At 45.3% G+C, this 24,281-nt stretch overlaps 1 protein-coding gene and 2 long non-coding RNA genes across 7 annotated transcripts; 1 reads left to right on the top strand and 2 right to left on the bottom strand.

Annotated features, from left to right (window-relative positions):
- The first annotated feature begins 456 nt into the window (after positions 1 to 456).
- Positions 457 to 13,670, top strand: LOC112259658 (serine/arginine repetitive matrix protein 1). 5 transcript variants are annotated; one of them, XM_042329083.1, is made up of 14 exons: positions 457 to 615; positions 1,241 to 2,114; positions 2,972 to 3,123; positions 3,232 to 4,136; positions 4,311 to 5,274; positions 6,802 to 6,872; positions 6,962 to 7,047; positions 7,163 to 7,223; positions 7,312 to 7,387; positions 7,506 to 7,553; positions 11,852 to 12,111; positions 12,444 to 12,653; positions 12,791 to 12,879; positions 12,979 to 13,670. In XM_042329083.1, exons 2-14 carry the CDS (start codon positions 1,309 to 1,311, stop codon positions 13,055 to 13,057), a joined length of 3,807 nt encoding a protein of 1,268 aa, XP_042185017.1. In that variant the 5' UTR covers positions 457 to 615; positions 1,241 to 1,308; the 3' UTR covers positions 13,058 to 13,670. The 5 variants fall into 5 exon arrangements, with proteins under 5 accessions (XP_042185017.1, XP_042185020.1, XP_042185016.1 ...); XM_042329086.1 differs by having other exon boundaries at positions 1,241 to 1,538; positions 2,972 to 4,136; XM_042329082.1 differs by having other exon boundaries at positions 2,972 to 4,136.
- Positions 13,671 to 15,506: 1,836 nt separating this feature from the next.
- On the bottom strand, positions 15,507 to 16,420 carry LOC112261157. The gene is made up of 2 exons (XR_002955119.2): positions 16,283 to 16,420; positions 15,507 to 16,131 (listed from the first exon to the last, which is right to left on the bottom strand). It is a non-coding gene; the product is annotated as an uncharacterized LOC112261157 (long non-coding RNA).
- A 71-nt stretch (positions 16,421 to 16,491) lies between these two features.
- On the bottom strand, positions 16,492 to 18,218 carry LOC112261156. Its single transcript, XR_002955118.2, has 3 exons — positions 17,428 to 18,218; positions 16,867 to 17,165; positions 16,492 to 16,620 (listed from the first exon to the last, which is right to left on the bottom strand). It is a non-coding gene; the product is annotated as an uncharacterized LOC112261156 (long non-coding RNA).
- Between the last annotated feature and the right edge of the window lie 6,063 nt (positions 18,219 to 24,281).

Here is a 24,281-nt window from a genome sequence, read left to right as displayed (position 1 = left end):
CCGTGTTCCCAGTTGTCTTGAAAGCACCATATATCGAGAAACCTGCCTATTTTCCTCGAAAGTAGGTAAGGTCACGATTCCAAAGCTATACAACGTTACAGAGAAGCAATTAATTATCTCACACCTCGGAAAATACTTGTAATGTTATACTTGTTCACGGAATTGATGCTAATGTTGGGTTTTTGAGCTAGCGCCCATTCACTCTTTGGAGGACAGCTCTCTTTATCCCAGAATAGCACAGAATGCACCGCGACAATATGGACAATATACACAAGTCCAGTGGAGTTTCCCATCTCCTCAAAAGTATCTCTGTTTTGGTTTGGGCGGGACGTCACTAGTTACCACAGCCACAAAGTAACAAACCCCGACTATTTCTACAATTTATATTTTTTAAATCGTATTTGAAACATAACCTTAACCAGACTGCTAATCTTAAGCCTAAACTTAAATAAAGAACAAAAGCACATTTTTGTTTTCATGAATTTTTACGATATAGCCCGTTGACGATAGACAATTTTGACTTTGTGGATATGGTAACTAGTGCCAACCCAGAAGGAGTTGCAACATTTGAAGTATCAAGAAGAAAGTATTAAATCTACCTTGCTGTTTCTATGTGTACGTATGAATATCAGTATTTGTAACCTAACTACTATTACTACTTTAGAAACGTTAGCAAGTTAGCTACCTAACGGTTAGCCAGCACAGAGTAACCGATGCAATTCAAAACACGCTGTAGAATTATCGGTAGCTTTCTAGCTAGCTAGCTAGCGTTGTTATACCAGAAAGCACGCCGTACATCCATATGCGGATGTAAAGTGAACACGAAAATCTATCAAAGCTAGTCAACTGTCTGTAATCTCATATGATCATGTTTTATTTTTAAATATCTGATGAGACCGATCTCTAGTAGTGTTGTCAGCTAGCTAACGGCTAACTAGCTAACGTTATTTATTTGAAAGGTTGCATGATGAAATCTTTTGAGGTGGACCATCTCGTTTTCAAGATGCAAACGGAAGGTGTTAAGCCTTTGAATAGCCACAGTTTGGTCTAGTAACGTAACTTTAAATTCACAAGCTGTCAGTGTTTAGCTAGCTATCTAGCTATGTTTGCTAAGCTGTTTCTTCTTCTGGTTCTAATTACTAGCCTACACATTTAATGTTACAACCCTCTCGGGAAATTGACATGGCTGTTATTTGATCAACACAAAGAATAAAGCTGTTATCTTCATGCATGGTTCCAGCACAGCTCAAGATGACAAGCGTTGCCCTCCTGAGGAGTTGAAGCGCTGGAGCTCGCCTGGCCTTGAACATGAATTCATCAGAGGACAGTTCTTCCTTTTCCACTCAGAAGAACTCAAATTGGACCAACCACCAAACATCCACTCCACAGCCAGGACTTAGCCCTGCTAGCCCAGTTCAAACACCTGTTTCAACCAACCCTGCTAGCCTGTCTCAATCACTAATTTCACCCCAGAAACAGAGGACAGCAGAGAACAGAACCTCTGATGCATCACAGCCACACAGTGAACGGCGCAAGAGGGGGAGGCCACCCAAAGACAAGACACCTCATACTCTCCCAGAACATCAGATCCAGTCCCCTTCAGATTCAGACCCAAGTTCACAGCCACATGGTGAATGGCACAAGAGGGGGAGGCCACCCAAAGACAAGACACCTCATACTGTCCCAGAACATCAAATCCAGTCCCCTTCAGATTCAGACCCATGTTCACAGCGAGAGGAAGAAACTAATGCTGTCACAGTGACACATCCCCTCTCATCCAACTCACCTGTGCCTGAGGACCGGTGTCAGTCACCTGATGCCCTAACAGAGGTTGAGACACAGCCCCTGTCACCTAGCCCACCTGTGGGCACCTCTGAACTACCTTCCCCCACCAAGGATTTACAGAGGGTACATCGTAACGAAGGGTCCCATCTCTGTAGTCCATCTGTAGAACAAGGAGATACAACCAGCCATAATGTCCTAATTGCTAGAGATCACACATATTCACTGACCAGAGAGCTAGAGGCTGAACCATTTGTTTCACCCCAGAAACAGAGGACCACAGAGAAAGGAGTCTCTGATCAGTCACAGCCACACGGTGAACGGCGCAAGAGGGGGAGGCCACCCAAAGACAAGACACCTCATACTGTCCCAGAACATCAGATCCAGTCCCCTTCAGATTCAGACCCAAGTTCACAGCCACATGGTGAATGGCACAAGAGGGGGAGGCCACCCAAAGACAAGACACCTCATACTGTCCCAGAACATCAGATCCAGTCCCCTTCAGATTCAGACCCAAGTTCACAGCCACATGGTGAATGGCACAAGAGGGGAGGCCACCCAAAGACAAGACACCTCATACTGTCCCAGGACATCAGATCCAGTCCCCTTCAGATTCAGACCCAAGTTCACAGCCACATGGTGAATGGCACAAGAGGGGGAGGCCACCCAAAGACAAGACACCTCATACTGTCCCAGGACATCAGATCCAGTCCCCTTCAGATTCAGACCCAAGTTCACAGCCACATGGTGAATGGCACAAGAGGGGGAGGCCACCCAAAGACAAGACACCTCATACTGTCCCAGAACATCAGATCCAGTCCCCTTCAGATTCAGACCCAAGTTCACAGCCACATGGTGAATGGCACAAGAGGGGGAGGCCACCCAAAGACAAGACACCTCATACTGTCCCAGGACATCAAATCCAGTCCCCTTCAGATTCAGACACATGTTCACAGCGAGAGGAACAAACGGATGCTGTCACAGTGACACATCCCCTCTCATCCAACTCACCTGTGCCTGAGGACCGGTGTCAGTCACCGGTGAGGAAGTATAGAAAAAAATCAGAGACCCCTAAGGTAGACCAGCCGCAGGAGACTGACCAGTCGCAGGAGACTGACCAGTGGCAGGAGATCCAGTCCCCTTCTGATTCAGACCCAAGTTCACAGCCACACAGTGAACGGCGCAAGAGGGGGAGGCCACCCAAAGACAAGACACCTCATACTGTCCCAGGACATCAAATCCAGTCCCGTTCTGATTCAGACCCAAGTTCACAGCCACACAGTGAACGGCGCAAGAGGGGGAGGCCACCCAAAGACAAGACACCTCATACTGTCCCAGGACATCAAATCCAGTCCCGTTCTGATTCAGACCCAAGTTCACAGCCACACAGTGAACGGCGCAAGAGGGGGAGGCCACCCAAAGACAAGACACCTCATACTGTCCCAGGACATCAGACCAATCAGGCCCTAACAGATACACACGCATGTTCACAGCCAGAGGACCAAACAGAGGCTGAGACACAGTCCTTGACATCCAACTCACCTGCGCCTGGCCTTGAGGACAGGTGTCCGGCACCGGTGACAAAGAGGAAGTATACAAAAAAATCTGAGACCCCTAAGGTAGACCAGTCGCAGGAGACCGACCAGTCGCAGGAGAGTGAGAATTTGAGCAAGCGGAAACATGCATCTAAAACGTCACAGACCTCCAAGGTAGCTCAATCACAGGAGACTGTCCAGTCGCAGGAGACTGTGAGGAAGTGGAAACATACTAAAAAGTCACAGAGCCATAAAGTAGACCAGTCACAGGAAACTGAGGGGAATAGGGAAAAGACATCTGAAATATCGCTGAAGCGTAAGCTAGAGTCACAAGTGGAGACTGTAAAAAAGAGAAAATATACTAAGAAATCAAAGAGCCATAATGTAGTCTCTGCCAACCACATCTCACTCCCTGTGCTATCTGCAGACCTCTCCCCCAGCGTTGTCTCTTCCACACACAACCCTTCTGGTGTCCCAAAGAGAAAACATAGAAAAAAAACACAGAGCCACAGGGTAGACTCCGAGATCGTCTCTTCATTCCCTGTTCTATCTGCAGAACCCTCTTCTGGCTTAAAGAGGAGCCTCTCTCCTACTCTCAGCCCTCCTGGTGTCTCTTCCTCGACAAGCACACCTAAGAGAGTCAGAGGCAGAACTAAGGGGGTCCAGCAACAGATCTGTCTTAGCTCCACCCCAGGCCCCAGATCCATAGGAACAGCCAACCCCTTCTCTGTCTCTCTGTCTCCCCTGGCCCCCAGCTCTAAGCCAGACAGCCCTCAGAACGCCTCACCTATCACCTGGAAGCTGTTCCATCTAGACAAGGTACTGTATCATCTTTATCAACACTGAGTCGAAACAGACGTGATGTGACGCACCGAGAGACAATTTGCCTTGACAATGGAGAATCTCCATTGAAAATGTGTTTTAGTCCAGGCTTATTCTCTGTAGAGTAGTAAATGTTTAAAGTATTCAATATTCAGTAACTTTCTCTTTCAGATTCCAGAGCCAGACGGAGCTGTACCCAGCAGTAAACCTTGGGGTAAACCCAGAGGTCGACCAAGGAAGGACCCGGCTGGAGTGAAGAAGAGGGCTGTAGTGAAGGGAGTGAAGAAGCCGGCTGTCGTGAAGGGAGTGAAGAAGCCGGCTGTCGTGAAGGGAGTGAAGAAGCCGGCTGTCGTGAAGGGAGTGAAGAAGCCGGCTGTCGTGAAGGGAGTGAAGAAGCCGGCTGTCGTGAAGGGAGTGAAGAAGCCGGCTGTCGTGAAGGGAGTGAAGAAGCCGGCTGTCGTGAAGGGAGTGAAGAAGCCGGCTGTCGTGAAGGGAGTGAAGAAGCCGGCTGTCGTGAAGGGAGTGAAGAAGCCGGCTGTCGTGAAGGGAGTGAAGAAGCCGTCTGTCGTGAAGGGAGTGAAGAAGCCGTCTGTCGTGAAGGGAGTGAAGAAGCCGTCTGTCGTGAAGGGAGTGAAGAAGCCGGCTGTCGTGAAGGGAGTGAAGAAGCCGGCTGTCGTGAAGGGAGTGAAGAAGCCGGCTGTCGTGAAGGGAGTGAAGAAGCCGGCTGTCGTGAAGGTAGTGAAGAAGCCGGCTGTCGTGAAGAGAGTGAAGACTCAGTGTGGTAAGAAGGTGAAGACTGCAGCAGAGGGAGATTCCCAGACCTGCAGCTCAGAGGAGGGGCCTCCAGCCAAGCACAGACGTAGAATCAGGAAGGGTCTTACAGCAGAGGGAGTGGAGAGAGTCGGGCTGCAGAGTGACGACAGCACCAGCTCTCAGCCAATCCAATGCTCCAGACCACGGTTTGAGCTACTGGAGTTGGACTCACCGGATGAAGACACAGGAGATGCCTCCCTGTCCTCAAACCTGTCCATCGAACTGAGCCTACAGGAAGACCACCTGACATCACTTCCTCTTGAAGAGGAGGAGGAAGAGCAGGAGGATGAGGAAGATCTGCCCAGTTTCTTAAATAACACAAGTGAGTTAGAGTGTGATTGTGTGGATGGTTGATAAACTCCCTCCCTGACATGTCTGTAAAAATTGCACATTGTTTTTAATTACACTGAACAAAAATATAAAAGCAACATGCAAGAATTTAAACGATTTTACAGTTCATATAAGGAAATCAGTCAATTTAAATAAATTCATTAGGCCCTAATCTGCATTTCACATGACTGGGAATACAGATGTGCATCTGTTGGTAACAGATACTTTAAAACAAAAGGTAGAGGCATGGATCAGAAAACCAGTCTATCTGATATGACCACCATTTGCCTCATGCAGCGTGACACAGCTCCTTCACATAATTGATTGTGGCCTGTGGAATGTTGTCCCACTCTTCTTCAATGGCTGTGCAAAGTTGCTGGATATTGGCGGGAACTGGAACACGCTGTCATACACGCCGATCCAGAGCATCCCAAACCTGTCCAATGGGTGGCAGTCTGAGTATGCAGGCCATGGAAGAACTGGAACATTTTAAGCTTGCAGGAAATGTGAAAAGATGACATGGGGCCGTGCATTATCATGCTGAAACATGAGGTGATGGCGGTGGATGAATGGCTCAACAATGGCCTCAGGACCTCTTCACGGTATCTCTGTGCATCAAATTGCCATCGATAAAATGTAATTGTGTTCATTGTCCGTAGCTTATGCCTGCCCATACCATAATCCCACCTCCACCATAACCCCACTGGCACTTTGTTCACAACGTTGACATCAGCAAACTGCTCGCCCACATTTGAAACGGGGATTCATCCGTAAAGAGCACTCTTCTCCAGTGTGCCAGTGGCCATCAAAGGTGAGCATTTGCCCACTGAAGTCGGTTACGACGCCGAACTGCAGTCAGGTCAAAACCCTGGTGAGAACGAAAAGCATGTAGAATTGCTTCCCTGAAATGGTTTCTGACAGTTTGTGCAGGAATTCGTTGGTTGCGCAAACCCACAGTTTCATCAGCTGTCCAAGTGGCTGGTCTCAGATGATCCAACAGGTGAAGAAGCCAGATGTGGAGGACCTGGGCTGGCGTGGTTACACGTGAGGCCGGTTGGAAGTACTGCCAAATTCTCTAAAACAAATTTAGAGGTGGCTTATGGTAGAGAAATTAACATTGCATTCTCTGGCAACAGCTCTGGTGGATATTCCTGCAGCCAGTATGCCAATTGCACGCTCCTTCAAAACTTGAGACATCTGTGACATTGTATTGTGACAACTGCACATTTTAGTGGCATTTTATTGTCCCCAGCACAAGGTGCACCTGTGTAATGATCATGCTATTTAATCTTGATATACCACACCAGTCAGGTGGATGGATTATCTTGGTAAAGGAGAAATGCTCATTAACAGGGATGTTAACCAATTTGGGCACAAAATTAGAGAGAAATCAGCTTTTTGTGCTTATGAAACATTTCTGGGATCTTTTTATTTCAGCTCATGAAACATGGGACCAACACTTTACATGTTGCGTTTTATATTTTTGTTCAGTATATAAATCATTATTTGTCTCTTTCAGAGCCGCTGTCCATAACAGAGGGAATATGTGTTTGGTGCAAATTTAGAAACTATCCTTTCTGGCCGGCAATGGTGAGTTAGGATCTGTCCTCCCAACAACATGAAACGATGAGATGTGGTGGGGACATGTTAGAGCTGACAACAACTCCTCTTCTCCTCAGGTGAAAAGCGTGAACCGGAAGATGAAGAAAGCCAGCATTGTGTTTATTGACAACCTGCTGTTTGACAAGAAGAGGATACGAAAAGGGTAGGAACTCCAAAAAAAACCTCGCTGTTTAACCCTTTCCACTGTCATTCTTTGGTAATGAACCTTTTGTTCCGATATTAACCATCGTGTTTTTTTCCCCCCGTTTCTTTTCCAGCTTCTCTGTGGCCTTAAAAACATTGAAGCCTTTTGACTGTGAAGAGGCTGATCAGCTTGTGGTAAGAATGTCTGAAACAGACAACTCTTTTATGAATACTGTTTCCATATAACTAATTTATGTGACTGGTGTGTTGTTGTTTTCTGTAGTGTAAAGCCAGAGAGAGTTATGATGCTGCCATCAAATGGTGCCTGGAGCTGATCGCCGACTATAGAATCCGTATCGGTAAACAATTGTACTACGCTTCTCTTAGAATGAGCACTATGCGCCTGTTTTCCGGACTCTGATGAAGTTCATTATATGTGTGTAGTGTTTTCCTTGATGTTTGTATTGTCTTTTGCAGGATGTGGCTTCACCGGTTCCTTCATTGAATACTTTTCAGATGACATAAGTAAGTTCATGTCTATTCTCTGCTATTAGATGTTGGTACTTTGCTATCCAATGTTTAACCTCATCCCAATGCTGCCTGTTCTTAATTTAAGATAGTCATTATAGTACAACAGAATGTATTCTCTAACTGACCTGACTAAATATAATATGTGTGAAATGCTTGATAATGTATGTGATATCAACAGAGAAGTATATTTTCTGGGTGATTTATAATTGCCATATCTAGGAAAACCAAAGTTCCAAAGGCTGGGCCTAATATGCCGTATAAGAGGTCAGGCTGGGCCTAATATAGTGTATAAGAGGTCATACAATAAGTTTTGTAGTGATTCATATGTTGATGTAAAGAGTCTTTGCTGGTCTGTGGTGTGTAATGAGGAGCAACCAGACGCTGCACTTGACACATTTATGAAACTACTTATTCCAGTTACTAATAAGCACACATCCATTAAGAAAATGACTGCAAAAACTGTTAAATCCCCTTGGATTGATGAGGAATTGAAAAATTGTATAGTTGAGAGGGATGAGGCAAAAGGTATGGAAGTTAAGTCTGACAGCCCAACTGATTGGCAAACGTTCTGCAAATTAAGAAATCATGTGACTAAACTAAATTAAAATTAAAATAAACTACTCTATGAAACAAAGATAAATGATATATAGAATGATAGTAAAAAGCTTTGGGGCACCTTTAAAATGAAATTGTGGAGAGAAAAAGCCAACTCGGCTCCTTCATTCATTGAATCAAGGTGGCTCATTCATCACAAAGCCCACTGATATTGCAAACTACTTTAATGACTTTATCATTGGCAAGATAAGCAAACTTAGGGATGACATGCCAGCAACAAACGCTGATACTGCACATCCAAGTATATCGGACCAAATTATGAAAAACAAGAATTGTACTTTTGAATTTCACAAAGTCATTGTGGTAGAGGTGAACAAATTATTGCTGTCTATCAACAATGACAAGCCAGCAGGGTCTGACAATCTGGATGGAAAATTACTGAGGATAATAGCAGACGATATTGCCACTCCTATTTGCCACATCTTCAATATAAGCCTACTAGAGAGCGTTTGTCCTCAGGCCTGGAGGGAAGCTAAAAGTCACTCTGCTACCCAGGAATAGTAAAGCCCCCTTTTACTGGCTCAAATAGCCGACCAAGCAGCCTGTTACCAACACTTAGTAAACTTCTGGAAAAAATTGTGTTTGACGCGATACAATGCTATTTCACAGTAAACAAATTGACAACAGAATTTTAGCATGCTTATAGGGAAGGACACTCAACAAGCAAAGCACTTACATAAATGACTGATTGGCTGAGAGAAATTGATGATAAAATTATTGTGGGGGCTGTCTTGTTAGACTTCAGTGCAGCTTTTGACATGAGTAATCATAGTCTGCTGCTGGAAAAACATATGTGTTATGGCTTTACACCCTCTGCTATAATGTGGATAAAGAGTTACTTGTCTAACAGAACACAGAGGGTGTTCTTTAATGGAAGCCTCTCAAATATAATCCCGTTAGAATCAGGAATTCCCCAGGGTAACTGTTTAGGCCCCTTGCTTTTTCCATTTTTACTAACGACATACCACTGACTTTGAGTAAAGCCAGAGTGTCTATGTATGCAGATGACTCAATACACGTCAGCTACTACAGCGACTGAAATGACTGCAACACTTAACAAAGATCTGCAGTTAGTTTCAGAGTGGGTGGCAAGGAATAAGCATTGTATTTGGAACAAAATACTCACTAAACCCTAAACTAAATCTTGTAATAAATCATGTGGAAATTGAGCAAGTTGAGATGACTAAACTGCTTGGAGTAACCCTAGATTGTAAACTGTCATGGTCAAAACATATTGATGCAGTAGTAGCTAAGATGGGGATAAGTCTGTCTATAATAAAGCGATACTCTGCCTTCTTAACAACACTATCAACAAGGCAGGTCCTACAGGTTCTAGTTTTGTTGCACCTGGACTACTGTTCAGTCGTGTGGTCAGGTCCTACAGGCTCTAGTTTTGTTGCACCTGGACTACTGTTCAGTCGTGTGGTCAGGTCCTACAGGCCCTAGTTTTGTTGCACCTGGACTACTGTTCAGTCGTGTGGTCAGGTGCCACAAAAAAGGACTGAGGAAAATTGCAATTGGCTCAGAATAGGGCAGCACGGCTGGATGTACACAGAGAGCTAATATTAATAATATGCATGTCAATCTCTCCTGGCTGAAAGTGGAGGAGAGGTTGACTTCATCACTACTTTTATTTATGAGAGGTATTGACATGTCGAATGCATCGAGCTGTCCGTCTAAACTACTGGCACACAGCTCAGACACCCATGCATGCCCCACAAGACATGCCACAAGAGGTCTCTTCACAGTCCCCAAGTCCAGAACAGACTATGGGAGGCACACAGTACTACATAGATCCATGACTACATGGAACTCTATTCCACAGTACTACATAGAGCCATGACTACATGGAACTCTATTCCACAGTACTACATAGAGCCATGACTACATGGAACTCTATTCCACATCAAGTAACTGACGCAAGCAGTAAAATTAGATTTTTAAAAACAGGAAAAAAACACCTTATGGAACAACAGGGACTGTGAAGCAACACAAACATTGGGATAGGCGCATGCATACACACACACACACACACACACACGATAACATGCGCACTATACATACATTTGAAGTCTGAAATTTACATACAGCTTAGCCAAATACATTTTAAACTCAGTTTTTACCATTTCTGACCTTTTAATCCTAAAAGATCTCTGTTTTAGGTTAGTTGGGATCACCACTTTATTTTAAGAATGTGAAATGTCAGAATAATAGTCAGAAGTTTACATACACTCAATTAGTATTTGGTAGCATTGCCTTTAAATTGTTTAACTTGGGTCAAACGTTTCGTGTAGCCATCCACAAGTTTCCTACAATAAGTTGGGTGAATTTTGGCCCATTCATCCTGACAGAACTGGTGTAACTGAGCCAGGTTTATAGGCCTCCTTGCTTGCACATGCTTTTTCAGTTCTGCCCACACATTTTCTATAGGATTGAGGTCAGGGCTTTGTGATGGCCACTCCAATACCTTGACTTTGTTGTCCTTAAGCCATTTTGCCACAACTTTGGAAGTATGCTTGGGGTCATTGTCCATTTGGAAGACCCATTTGCGACCAAGCTTTAACTTCCTGATTGATGTCTTGAGATGTGGATATCTTGAAGCAACATCATTTTCCTACGTCATGATGCTATCTATTTTGTGAAGTGCACCAGTCCCTCCTGCAGGAAAGCACCCCCACAACATGATGCTGCCACCCCCGTGCTTTACGGTTGGGATTGTTCTTTAGCTTGCAAGCCTTCCCCTTTTTCCTCCAAACATAACGATGGTCATTATGGCCAAACAGTTCTGTATTTATTTCATCAGACCAGAGGACATTTCTCCAAAAAGTACTGTCTTTGTCCCCATGTGCAGTTGCAAACCGTAGTCTGGCTTTTTTATGGCGGTTTTGGAGCAGTGGCTTCTTCCTTGCTGAATGGCCTTTCAGGTTATGTCAATATAGGACTCGTTTTACTGTGGATATAGATACTTTTGTACCTGTTTCCTCCAGCATCTTCACAAGGTCCTTTGCTGTTGTTCTGGGATTGACTTGCACTTTTAGACTTTTGGAGGTCTACAATTTTTTTTAAAGATTTTTCCATTTTTCCTTTTGCTTGACATCATGGGAATATCAAAGAGGCACTGAGTTTGAAGGTAGGCCTTGAAATACATCCACAGGTACACCTCCAATTGACTCAAATTATGTCAATTAGCCTAAAGCCATGACATAATTTTCTGGAATTTTCCAAGTTGTTTAAAGCCACAGTCAACTTAGTGTATGTAAATGTCTGACCCACTGGAATTGTGATACAGTGAAATAATCTGTCTAAACAGTTGTTGGAAAAATTATTTGTGTCATGCACAAAGTAGATGTCCTAACCGACTTGCCAAAAAAATAGTTTGTTAACAAGAAATTGGTGGACTGGTTGAAAAACGAGTTCTAATGACTCCAACCTAAGTGTATGTAAACTTCCAACTTCAACTGTACACATGGATTTAGTACTGTAGATATGTGGTAGTGGTGGAGTTTGGGCCTGAGGGCACACATTGTGTTGTGACTGTATTGTAATTTTTTGTAAAATTGTATCAACTGGCTTAATTCCCACAAAGAGTAGCTGCTGCTTTAGCAGCTGTTGGGGATCCATAATAAATACACATAAAGGTGACATATGGATAAATAACCTGCCTGATCCACCCCCAGGCTGTCCTGTGAGGAGACGTTATCCTCAGAGTACCTCTGACCTCAACTTCCCCAGTAAGCTGATGTTGGAGGAGCAGTTTTTAACCTCTGACCTTGAGGAGGAAGAGGAGGAGGGCAGCGGCCGTCAGGAGGAGGAGAGGAGGAGGAGGAGGAGAAGGAGGAAGCTACTGCCTGACCGCTCCAAGGCAGCACGTAACCGTGCCAATGAGAAACTGGTGGACTTCATCGTTAAGCAACGCCGGGTGGAGACGCGCCTTCTAGTGAGTAACCATGCCGATGCCTTCCTCACTCTCCCAGGCACTCAATAGGTTCTCTTCTCTGTCTGTCAGTATCAGGTTTTCTCCCTTCATTCCCCTCTCTCCCTCATTCCTCTTTCTAACCCCAGGGTGTGATCAGGTCTCTATATGATGACCTTTCTCTCCCCCCTTCCATCCTTTCTCCCCCATCCCCCTCCTAACCCCAGGGTCCCCCTCTCCCCCCTAACCCCAGGGTGTGATCAGGTCTCTATATGATGACCTTTCTCCCCCCCATCCCCCTCTCTAACCCCAGGGTGTGATCAGGTCTCTATATGATGACCTTTCTCCCCCCCCAGGGCGTGATTGGCGGGCAGCAACAATCTAAGTGGTTGCGATGGTTCCTGGCAGCCAGCCGTTCAGTAGTGGACACCTACCTGGAGGATGAGGATCAGCTGGACCAGGTGTATCAGTACCTGAGGGGGGTGTATGATAACGCCCCCCTCACCGCCCCCTGCCTGGCTGACGTTGACCGCATTCGCCTCGTCCTGGACGTCCTCTTACCTGAGGTCACAGTGCAATAGGAAACTACTTTATTGTCCATCGACACACACATGTATTTTTGCTGTGTGTGTTTTAACTTTACTGTTGAAGTGACGTTGAATTATTTGAAATTAAATTATTCTAAAGTTTTCTTCTCCTGCAGGCTATTATCTATGCCATAGCTGGAGTGGACAAGTTGTCACTGGTGAAGGCAGAGGACAAATACCTAAAAGGGCCCTGTCTGAGTAAAAGGTAAGAGAGGAGTAGTGTGTTAGCCCACTGAACTAAAGCCTAGGAATTAGCTTGGGGAGTTCCCACATCTGTTTTCCTGTCCCTCCTTCCTCTCCTCAGGGAAAGAGAGGAGTTTGATTGGATGATCGAGCAACAGATGAAGATGAAAGCATCGATCGGTCAGCGTCCTGCGCACTGAACAACACTGCCTACTTGGCTTCCAGCCGTCAGACTTCAGCCGAGATTAAATCCGAGGGCGTGCTGTATAGTGCTTTACCTTCTAATGTAATTTCTGATTGAGACGACATCTGCAGCGTTTTACCGTGAATGCGATCTCCACAAATGCGGCAACGTTGCATTTAGTCCCAGAGTTTCCAAATCACAACAAAGTTGTTGAGCATCCTGGGACAAAAAGAGCCATTCAGAACAGTCTCTGAGGACATTCAACTGCTGTAGTTCATAGTTCATACTAGCAGTGGTGTGACTATGGATGGGAAACTCATGGGAGGAGTTACCCTGCGGTCTAGACCAACTACCACAGTATTTGATCCATCATGGTTGCCCATTAAGGCTGGATGACTGTAAATTCTGTAAATACTGGTCTATTTTTATATAGAAAAGGAATGTCTTTCTTTTTCTCTTTTCTTTAAAAATTGTAATATTTTAATTCCTCTTCCTGTTTGAATTCCTGTCTAATTATGTGGTCATGTAAGGCTAGCTTGTCGACACCTTCATCTATACCTATTCCTTTGTGACAGGCATGTAATATTCTGAATGTGAATCATGTCAGCTCAATAAAGCTTCCTCGGTCACCTGGTTTGCTTCTTATTGGTATACTGAGTCCCAAATGGCACCCTATTCTCTTCATAGTGCACTTATTTTGACCAAGGCCCAAGTAGTGCACTATATTGGGGACAGCGTGCCATTTAAGACACAACCCATGACTTGCAATGACGGTACAGGAATGAGACTTCCCCCCATGACAGGTCAATAATGAATGCATGCAAGTCTGGTAATGGATTTTTATTTATATTATACACTGCTCAAAAAAAATAAAGGGAACACTTAAACAACACAATGTAACTCCAAGTCAATCACACTTCTGTGAAATCAAACTGTCCACTTAGGAAGCAACACCGATTGACAATAAATTTCACATGCTGTTGTGCAAATGGAATAGACAACAGGTGGAAATTATAGGCATTTAGCAAGACACCCCCAATAAAGGAGTGGTTCTGCAGGTGGGGACCACAGATCACTTCTCAGTTCCTATGCTTCCTGGCTGATGTTTTGGTCACTTTTGAATGCTGGCGGTGCTTTCACTCTAGTGGTAGCATGAGACGGAGTCTACAACCCACACAACTGGCTCAGGTAGTGCAGCTCATCCAGGATGGCACATCAATGTGAGCTGTGGCAAGAAGGTTTGCTGTGTCTGTCAGCGTAGTGTCCAGAGCATGGAGGCGCTACCAGGAGACAGGCCAGTACATCAGGAGACGTGGAGGAGGCCGTAGGAGGGCAACAACCCAGCAGCAGGACCGCTACCTCCGCCTTTGTGCAAGGAGGAGCACTGCCAGAGCCCTGCAAAATGACCTCCAGCAGGCCACAAATGTGCATGTGTCTGCTCAAACGGTCAGAAACAGACTCCATGAGGGTGGTAGGAGGGCCCGACGTCCACAGGTGGGGGTTGTGCTTACAGCCCAACACCGTGCAGGACGTTTGGCATTTGCCAGAGAACACCAAGATTGGCAAATTCGCCACTGGCGCCCTGTGCTCTTCACAGATGAAAGCAGGTTCACACTGAGCACGTGACAGTCTGGAGACGCTGTGGAGAACGTTTGGTTGCCTGCAACATCCTCCAGCATGACCGGTTTGGCGGTGAGTCATTCATGGTGTGGGGTGGCATTTTTTGGGGGGGCCGCACAGCCCTCCATGTGCTCGCCAGAGGTAGCCTGACTGCCATTAGGTACCGAGATGATCCTCAGACCCCTTGTGAGACCATATGCTGGTGTGGTTGGCCCTGGGTTCCTCATAATGCAAGACCACATGTTGCTGGAGTGTGTCAGCAGTTCCTGCAAGAGGAAGGCATTGATGCTATGGACTGACCCGCCCGTTCCCCAGACCTGAATCCAATTGTGCACATCTGGGACATCATGTCTCGCTCCATCCAACGCCACGTTGCACCACAGACTGTCCAGGAGTTGGCAGATGCTTTAGTCCAGGTCTGGGAGGAGATCCCTCAGGAGACCATCCGCCACCTCATCAGGAGCATGCCCAGGCATTGTAGAGAGGTCATACAGGCACGTGGAGGCCACACACACTACTGAGCCTCATTTTGACTTGTTTTAAGGACATATCAAAGTTGGATCAGCCTGTAGTGTGGTTTTCCACTTTAATTTTGAGTGTGATTCCAAATCCAGACCTCCATGGGTTGATAAATTTGATTTCCATTGATAATTGTGTGATTTTGTTGTCAGCACATTCAACTATGTAAAGAAAAAAGTATTTAATAAGAATATTTCATTCATTCAGATCTAGGATGTGTTATTTTAGTGTTCCCTTTATTTTTTTTAGAGCAGTGTATTTATAAGTACAAAAAAATATGTTGGTTGTCTAATGTCTCATCAATCATGGAATTCACAAGGCACTTCCTGGTTGCTATGCCACGGGTGTTCTTGGTGGATATCCTCATATAACTTCAGTCAATCTTTGTTGTTGTAAAATACCAACTCGTCTCAGGCTTGGTAAACAGCCTTCAAAGACTACCAACATTTTGGCAAAACATTTCAATATAATTAAGTTTTTAACATCCTGTACAGTGCTTTCAATTTAATACACAGAAAATGCTGTATTGCTACAATCACTATGGTGATACACTGATGAAAAACAGTTTATTAGCTGCTTCTCCCTGAGTTGAAAGGCGGAGAGTCAGTGTGTGTGTCTCAAATCCTCCTGGAATCCAATGTCTCTAAAGTCCAAAAAGGGCGATCCTCTCGTTCACATACCAAATGGCACCCTATCTCTTATATAGTGCACTACTTTTGACCAGATAGAGCCCTGGTCAACAGTAGTGCACTATATAGGGAATAGGGTGCCATTTGAGATGCTCATTTCCTGTGCTCATGGTTCCCTCAGAGAGTTGATGTGGGCACAGAGTCTGAGGGAGGGGCCTAGTTTTGATATTCATAGCTGTCATCAAGTGGTTCTCTGTCAGCAATAGGAGGGCCTGGCCGTTAATCTCCTGGGAACGTAACTCGTTGGATATGTCCCGCCTACCTGGAGGAGGAGGAGAGAGAGAGAGGGGGGACAAATGAGGAAGGTGGAGAGAGAGGAGTTGTGACCCGAGAGGGAAAAACTCCAGGCCCCAGGCATATTGTATAAGATATGTGCATCCATTACAGTCTTGGCTCAAGCAGCATAAAGATACCTGGTAGAGAGTTGATGAGGGAGCAGGCCTGTTCCACACTCCACACTGTGTTGGATTTTCTCTACAGTATTTTCCTGCGATCTGTCCATAAGAGGGACTGAACGTCTCTCCTCCTCTCCCCTCCCTGCTCCTCTCTCCTCTCCCCTCCCTGCTCCCTCCCCTCCCTGCTCCTCTCCCCTCCCTCCTCCTATCCCCTCTCTGCTCCCTCCCTCTCTCTGTCATCTTCTCTCCCTCTCTTCATGCCAATGCAGCCTGGTGATCATGGGGACAAGGGGCTCTTCTTCCTCCTCTCCCCTCAACCTTCTCTGGGCCTCATCAGATCCGTAGGGCCACTTCACCTGCAGTGGAAGTAACATGATCACGATCAGACATTTCCCCATATAATGCTTTAGAGGGACAACAGTTTGGGGTTTCGTAGGTAGATCAGATAATTGCAAATTTGTTGATATCACGCCTGTCTGTCTAACTGACCTAGCCTCGTTCCAGATGTTTTTGGTTCTGATTTGCCAGCTGTCTTGCCATGATTGGCATTATCAATGATCATAGGAGTTGGTTAAACATACAGACAGGCTATGACTTCTGACCTGTCTAAGGAGGAAGTGTTCTCTGGAGCCCCCGTTGATCCTCCCCGGGGGTCGTCCTCTCCTGCCCATCGGCCTGTGGCCCCAATGACTGGCCTTGTCCACCTTCAACTCGCTCAGATGCTTAGTACAGCTCACATTGAACCTGACAGAGTGGAGGGAGAGAGGCAGTCGGAGGACCAGAAAGATGAGAAGTTGAGGTCTGTATGGTTTCTGGAGTTTAGCCATCCAGGGGAGATATTCCACTGAACACAAAAACATTCCAAGAATTGTAGTCTGGGTCTCTTGAAATCCCCTTCATCCTGGATGGGAAAAAGTACATATGGCTATTGGCTACAAGTCCACATATGGATTCCAGGGGCTTCATCTGGTTTGGAGAATAGTATTTGGGTAACTTTCCCAGTATCTTTAAAAAATTTTCGGAAAAAAAGATTGGAAGATTCCTGGAATCAGGAGGGAATAACCAGGAAGTCCAGGAATCTTCCGACTGGGATTTCTGGAAAACCTGGGAATTTTGTGAAAGTTACTGGTATTCTGCAGCCCTATGAGGAAAACTGGACTGACCTGACACAGGTCATGGAGCAGAATCGTTTGGATCGGAGGAAGGTGTGAACGTAGCCTCTCTTCCCACAGAACTCACCCTGCAGCATGTCTACTAGGCTCTCAGCAGCAGGCTCTACAGTACAGCAGGAGAGGACACTGTTAGAAGGATGAACAGACACATGGACGGACGGACACACTCGCAGGTATTCACACACCACACACAGCGTCCAAGGTGAGGATATCATCATCACTCATGTCTGAGTCACTGGAGTTGTCTGGCTGCTCAGCATCCACCAGGCTCTCTAGCTCGCCATCCCTATTGGTTCTCATCTCAGATGCTAGACCTCCATTGGGTCTCATCTCAGGAGCCAGGTCCCCATTGGTTCTCACCTCCCAGGCTTCAGGAAGCGTGGTCTGCTGCTCTGCCCCTAAAGACGAACGGCCCACCTGAGGCAGGAAGGAACACACTACTGAATCTATGACTGGTTTACATAACAATATACTGCTATGGAGGGCTGAACAACATGTTAACCAACAACCAGTAGGAGAGGAGACTGCTTGGTCAAGAGGACATTTGATATATGGGGGGGTTGTGGATGGGGCTTCAAGATGCAGTGTTCTGCTACTGTCCAAGATTGACTCGGGGTTTAATGCACAATCCACCTTTCAGTGAAGAAGGGTGAGGGAGAATGGTGGCTACTATCCATGCCTTTGGGGACTAGGACAAGGCCTGAAGTGTTTAATATAAGGAATTTTACTTTTGATACATGTTGGGGAATAATCAGAATTAGTTGGTAACATAGGTAAGATGTTTTATATTCATCATATGTTTGTAAGTTACTGTTACGTTCCCCAGATTATGTGTTGTAGTTTGTGTATTTGCATGTGTTTATTTCAGGAAATGGCTTCCTGAAATCCCTCAAGCAGCTGATTGGTCGACTCCATGGCTAATTGGAGAGCTGACCCCGCCCCCTCGTCAAGACGCAGCTGTCTCCAATTACCCATTCCTTCTGGCGCTATATAAAAGCCAGTGTTCTGTTCAGGGTGAGATCTCTTCTTTTTGGAGGTAGGGATTTTGCTGGAGGTAGGGATTTTGCTGGAGGTAGGGATTTTGCTGGAGGTAGGGATTTTGCTGGAGGTTTTTGCTGGAGGTAGGGATTTTGCTGGAGGTAGGGATTTTGCTGGAGGGATTTTGCTGGAGGTAGGGATTTTGCTGGAGGTAGGGATTTTGCTGGAGGTAGGGATTTTGCTGGAGGTAGGGATTTTGCTGGAGGTAGGGATTTTGCTGGAGGTAGGGATTTTGCTGGAGGTAGGGATTTTGCTGGAGGTAGGGATTTTGCTGGAGGTAGGGATTTTGCTGGAGGTAGGGATTTTGCTGGAGGTAGGGATTTTGCTGGAGGTAGGGATTTTGCTGGAGGTAGGGATTTTGCTGGAGGTAGGGATTTTGCTGGAGGTAGGGATTTTGCTGGAGGTAGGGATTTTGCTGGAGGTAGGGATTTTGCTGGAGGTAGGGATTGCTGAGATTGATTGTGATAGAGGTTGATTTTGTTGGAAAGTGGTATGTTCTGTGAGTTTGTTGCTCAGATAGAGCTTATTTGACATCCTTTTGTTTCTTAGTTTGTTTAAAATTGTTTAATATTCTGTTTCATTTGTTCCCAGGGGGGAAGGGGAAGGCACCTAGGGAGTGCTTAGGCAAGAGGCCCGCGGGCATACATATACCCGTAGCATATTCGCTGTCTAGACACACTAGGTAAGACCTGGGCGGACCACCCCTTTTATTTTGGTTAGGGCACCAGGTGGTGCTAAATTAGGTAAGTAGTGGGTAGGCAGGTAAGATAGGAGAGGGGGGGGGGGCTTTGAGATTTACTTTCTTTGCTTTGGTTCCGTCCAGCCCCTTTTCCCCATATTACCGTGTAAAGGAATAAAGTCCTTGTAAACGGTACCACATTCTGCCTGTTGTCATTCTTACTTGCACCTACAGTCCATACCTTTTTCGCTTCACGGAGAGTTTAGTTGTAGCAGGGTGTTGCGTTCCCTCTTCATAGAGGCGTGCGTAACAGTTACTTCTCATCAGAATGTTATTTTTGTATAATACTGTGGCCGGGTTGCAGTTCTGTTCTATGTCAAGACTAAGTTGCTTGGGCCGGAGAGAGGGGAGAGGTCAAGCATGTATCTCTTGGCTCCACAATGTCTGTGTGCCAGTCAATGTGTCTCTGTGATCTTGTCAAGATAGGATGGATTTGATATATGCCTGTTGATATGGAGGATTTGTTTAGGTTCTGAGTTTGAGAAAAGAACATAGTTTAGGAGACAAAGCTGAACAATAAATTATGCCGATGCTGTCTGGCTATGTGTGTCTTTGCTATAAAGGATCTCAGTTGCAATGTGTAAGGGACTCTCAGAGAATTCATTTATAGACACTGAATTGATCTGAGAGTCACAGGGTGGTGATGGAGCTCATATAATTAAAGATGGACTTTGTGATAACTAACTCTGACTTGTGTTATGGTTTTCTCATGATTTGGTAAATACAGGTAATTTCTACCTCATACTTAAGTATATTTTAGCAATTACATTTACTTTTGATACTTAAGTATATTTAAAACCAAATATCTTTTAGACTTTTACTCAAGTAGTATTTTACTGGGTGACTTACTTGAGTAGTATTTTACTGGGTGACTTTTACTCAAGTAGTATTTTACTGGGTGACTTAATTTTTTTATGACTTTTTGTACTTTTACTCAAGTATGACAATTGGGTACTTTTTCCGATTTGACACACTGAACTCTATCTGAGAAGTAGTTGGTGAACCAGCCGAGGCCGTCATTAGAGAAACCAAGGCTATTGAGTCTGCCGATAAGAATGCGGTGATTGACAGAATCGAAAGCCTTGGCCAGGTCGATGAAGACGGCTGCACAGTACTGTCTTTTATCGATGGCGGTTATGATATCATCTAGGACTCTGAGCGTGGCTGAGGTGCACCCATGACCAGCTCGGAAACCAGATAGCATAATTTCTTCCACACCGATCTTGACAAACCATTTCTGTATGGACCTTGCTTTGTGCATGGGGGCACTGTCATGCTGAAACAGGAAAGGGCCTTCCCCAAACTGTTGCCACAATGTTGGAGGCACAGAATAGTCTAGAATGTCATTGTATACTGTAGTATTATGACTTCCCTTCACTAGAACTAAGGGGCCTAGCCCGAACCATGAAAAACAGCCCCAGATCATTATTAATCCTCCCCTAAACTTGGGCAGGTAGCGTTCCCCTGGCATCCGCTTAACCCAGATTCGGCCATCGGACTGCCAGATGGTGAAGTGTGATTCATCACTCCAGAGAACGCATTTCCACTGCTCCAGAGTCCAATGGTGGCAAGATTTACACCACTCCAGCCAACACTTGCATTGCCCATGGTGATCTTAGGCTTGTGTGCGGCTGCTCAGCCATGGAAACCCATTTCATGAAGCTCTCGACTAACAGTTATTTTGTTGACGTTTCTTCCAGAGGCAGTTTGTAATTCGGTAGTGAGTGTTGCAACCAAGGACAGACGATTTTTACACTCTTCAGCACTCGGCTGTCCCGTTTTTTGAGCCTGTGTGGCCTACCACTTTGCGGCTGAGCCGTTTTTGCTCCTAGATGTTTCCACTTCACAATAACAGCACTTACAGTTGACCAGGGCAGCTCTAGCAGGGCAGAAATGTGATGAACTGACTTGTTTGAAAAGTGGCATGCTATGAAGGGGCCATGTTGAAAGTCACTGAGCTCTATAGTAAAGCCATTCTACTGTCAATGTTTGTCTATGGAGATTGCATGGATGCCTGCTGGATTTTCTACGTCTGTAAGCAAAGGGTGTGGCTTAACTAGCCGAATCCACTAATTTGAAGGGGTGTCCACATACTTTTGTATATATAGTGTATGTTACGGTGTATTCAGATATACAGTATGCCACCTGTCCACACGTCTAGCCATGTCAGATATAACACCTGTCCACACGTCTAGCCATGTCAGATATAACACCTGTCCACACATCTAGCCATGTCAGATATATAACACCTGTCCACATGTCTAGCCATGAAATACCAAGTCAAATATATTCCACCTGTCCACATATCTAGCCATGTCAGATACTGTATATAACACTTAGCAGATACCTTTATCCAAAGCGACTTACAGTGCAGTGATCAGATAGGTCTACATTTTTAAAATATAAAAATAGTATAAAAGGTATTTGTCGTCCAGTTATTAAATGACATCTCGGCAGATGTGAACTCCTGCTGTGCTTTCTAACGACAGGCTAGCTAGCCTGGCCATTCTTAACCTTTTTCACCTTTAACCCTTGATCCTATTGGTGGTTGCTGACCTGGGAGGCGGAGAGTTGAGAGAAGCTGCAGAAGGCAGGTCAGAGTGGACTGCTGCCACAGTGGCCACAGGGGTCAGAATCAACTGACAGACAGAAGAGGCAGAAGAAAGAGGAAAAAAGGGAATCGACACCAAGAAGAAAGAGAAAAACAGGAAAAAGTTAGTAGAAACTCCCAATGTGAAAGAGAAATTGTTGGAAAACATCAGTGGAAAAAGAGACAGAGAAATTGTCATGGTTACAATGAAGCTCTTCTTTTACTTCCTATGATCTTTGGGCAAGTAGATCGTTTATCATGCGCAACAAAACTGTTAAGAGTAAGAGGGAGTTGGAAGGTACCATCTGGGCCTGGTTACAGGAGGCAGTCCCCAGGAGCATGACCTGCCAGGTAATCCTGCCTGTGGTGGAGCTGGAACTCAGAACAACCAATCAGCTGGCCTGTTCCGGGAGAGGCAGGGATGGTGATCTGAAGACAGACAGACAGAATTGCGGTGGTCTCACTAGGCATTGGTAGGCAGATAGGTGTTTGAGATTGTGATTCTGATACCTGGGGCACCATGCAGTTGGCTGCAGGGGGGTGAGGTGGGGGACTGTCTGTTACTGTGTGGCTGTGTCTGTTGCAGGGATGCTGTCTGCAGCATGACGTGTTGCTTCTGAGCAGCGTACATCTGCTGCCATGGTCTGGGGCCTGCTGTGGACGGCTTGCTCGATAGAGAGACACAGCAGAGAAACACTACTCCTATTGTGTAGTGGGGGTGCTTCAGTGACTACCACACAAGACAGACCTGAACTACTCTCACCATACCTGATGACTAATTTTATCTCCCAGAACTAATGCCTCGTCTTAAGCTCAGTCTGAAATGGGTTGGATTCCAGGCATGTGGACGACCTGGGGTTTGGTCACGATAACCTAGACTACTCTTATGCTTAGAAAAATAGACTTTGCTTGACATACATATGTGGTTTAATTTAACACACTGACAGAAACGGTCCTCTCTGGCTTCCTGTCTCCTCTGGCTTCCTCCCCTCGTACCTGAACAACCTGTATTTCTGTGGGGGTGGTGCCCAGAGAGATGAGAGGGGCATGGGGGGGTGGTGCTGCTGGCTGCCTTTGTAATAGTGATGACCACCGATGTGGTGGCATTGGTGGTAACCATGGTAACTCCTGCGGTGCAGTGACAGTAGTCCCATTGGTCTCTCCTCTTTCTCTTCCCTCCTCCTCTGTCTCCTCAGGGCTCTGTCAGTCCATCACTCTGGTAACACTATTGTCTATATCAATGGGCCAACTGGACAGAACACACAGAAAAACCTCTGTAACTAAACATGATGATTTGATGATATGGATTTGATGGTACAGTGCCTTGCGAAAGTATTCGGCCCCCTTGAACTTTGCGACCTTTTGCCAGATTTTAGGCTTCAAACATAAAGATATATTTTTTTGTGAAGAATCAACAACAAGTGGGACACAATCATGAAGTGGAAGGACATTTATTGGATATTTCAAACTTTGTTAACAAATCAAAAACTGAAAAATTGGGCGTGCAAAATTATTCAGCCCCTTTACTTTCAGTGCAGCAAACTCTCTCCAGAGGTTCAGTGAGGATCTCTGAATGATCCAATGTTGACCTAAATGACTAATGATGATAAATACAATCCACCTGTGTGTAATCAAGTCTCCGTATAAATGCACCTGCACTGTGATAGTCTCAGAGGTCCGTTAAAAGCGCAGAGAGCATCATGAAGAACAAGGAACACACCAGGCAGGTCCGAGATACTGTTGTGAAGAAGGTTAAAGCCGGATTTGGATACAGAAAGATTTCCCAAGCTTTAAACATCCCAAGGAGCACTGTGCAAGCGATAATATTGAAATGGAAGGAGTATCAGACCACTGCAAATCTACCAAGACCTGGCCGTCCCTCTAAACTTTCAGCAAGGCACTGTATGTATTATTTTGAATCTAGAACATTTATATATGGATTCCTACTTTCTTTAGTAAAAAAAAACAAAGTTTCCCTTCTTCTGTATCCCTGAAAAGAGGGACTGTAATTTAGCTCATAAATTGCCTCATCATATAATAAATCTAACCATAAGTGCATATCTAAATGACAACATTTTTGAGCCGGTTGTTTTTGAATAAAGTTCTAAAGTGAATGTTGGCCTACACTTGACGGATTGGGCATATATCGCTGTAACTAACAGATGAGATGAGGATTGGGCATATATCGCTGTAACTAACAGATGAGATGAGGATTGGGCATATATATCGCTGTAACTAACAGATGAGATGAGGATTGGGCATATATATCTCTGTAACTAACAGATGAGATGAGGATTGGGCATATATCGCTGTAACTAACAGATGAGATGAGGATTGGGCATATATCGCTGTAACTAACAGATGAGATGAGGATTGGGCATATATATCGCTGTAACTAACAGATGAGATGAGGATTGGGCATATATCGCTGTAACTAACAGATGAGATGAGGATTGGGCATATATCGCTGTAACTAAC

Source organism: Oncorhynchus tshawytscha, linkage group LG10 (genome assembly GCF_018296145.1).
Source record: "Oncorhynchus tshawytscha isolate Ot180627B linkage group LG10, Otsh_v2.0, whole genome shotgun sequence".
Taxonomy (NCBI): domain Eukaryota; kingdom Metazoa; phylum Chordata; class Actinopteri; order Salmoniformes; family Salmonidae; genus Oncorhynchus; species Oncorhynchus tshawytscha.
The sequence above is the reverse complement of the archived record's forward strand: the minus strand, read 5'-3'. Positions and strand labels throughout refer to the sequence as shown.

Coding starts and splice junctions, on each gene's coding strand:
- LOC112259658 (XM_042329082.1), top strand. CDS start 1,309: ATGAATTCATCAGAGGACAGTTCTTCCTTTTCCACTCAGAAGAACTCA. Junction 4,137..4,310: donor AGCTGTTCCATCTAGACAAG/GTACTGTATCAT, acceptor TTTCTCTTTCAG/ATTCCAGAGCCAGACGGAGC. Junction 5,275..6,801: donor CAGTTTCTTAAATAACACAA/GTGAGTTAGAGT, acceptor TGTCTCTTTCAG/AGCCGCTGTCCATAACAGAG.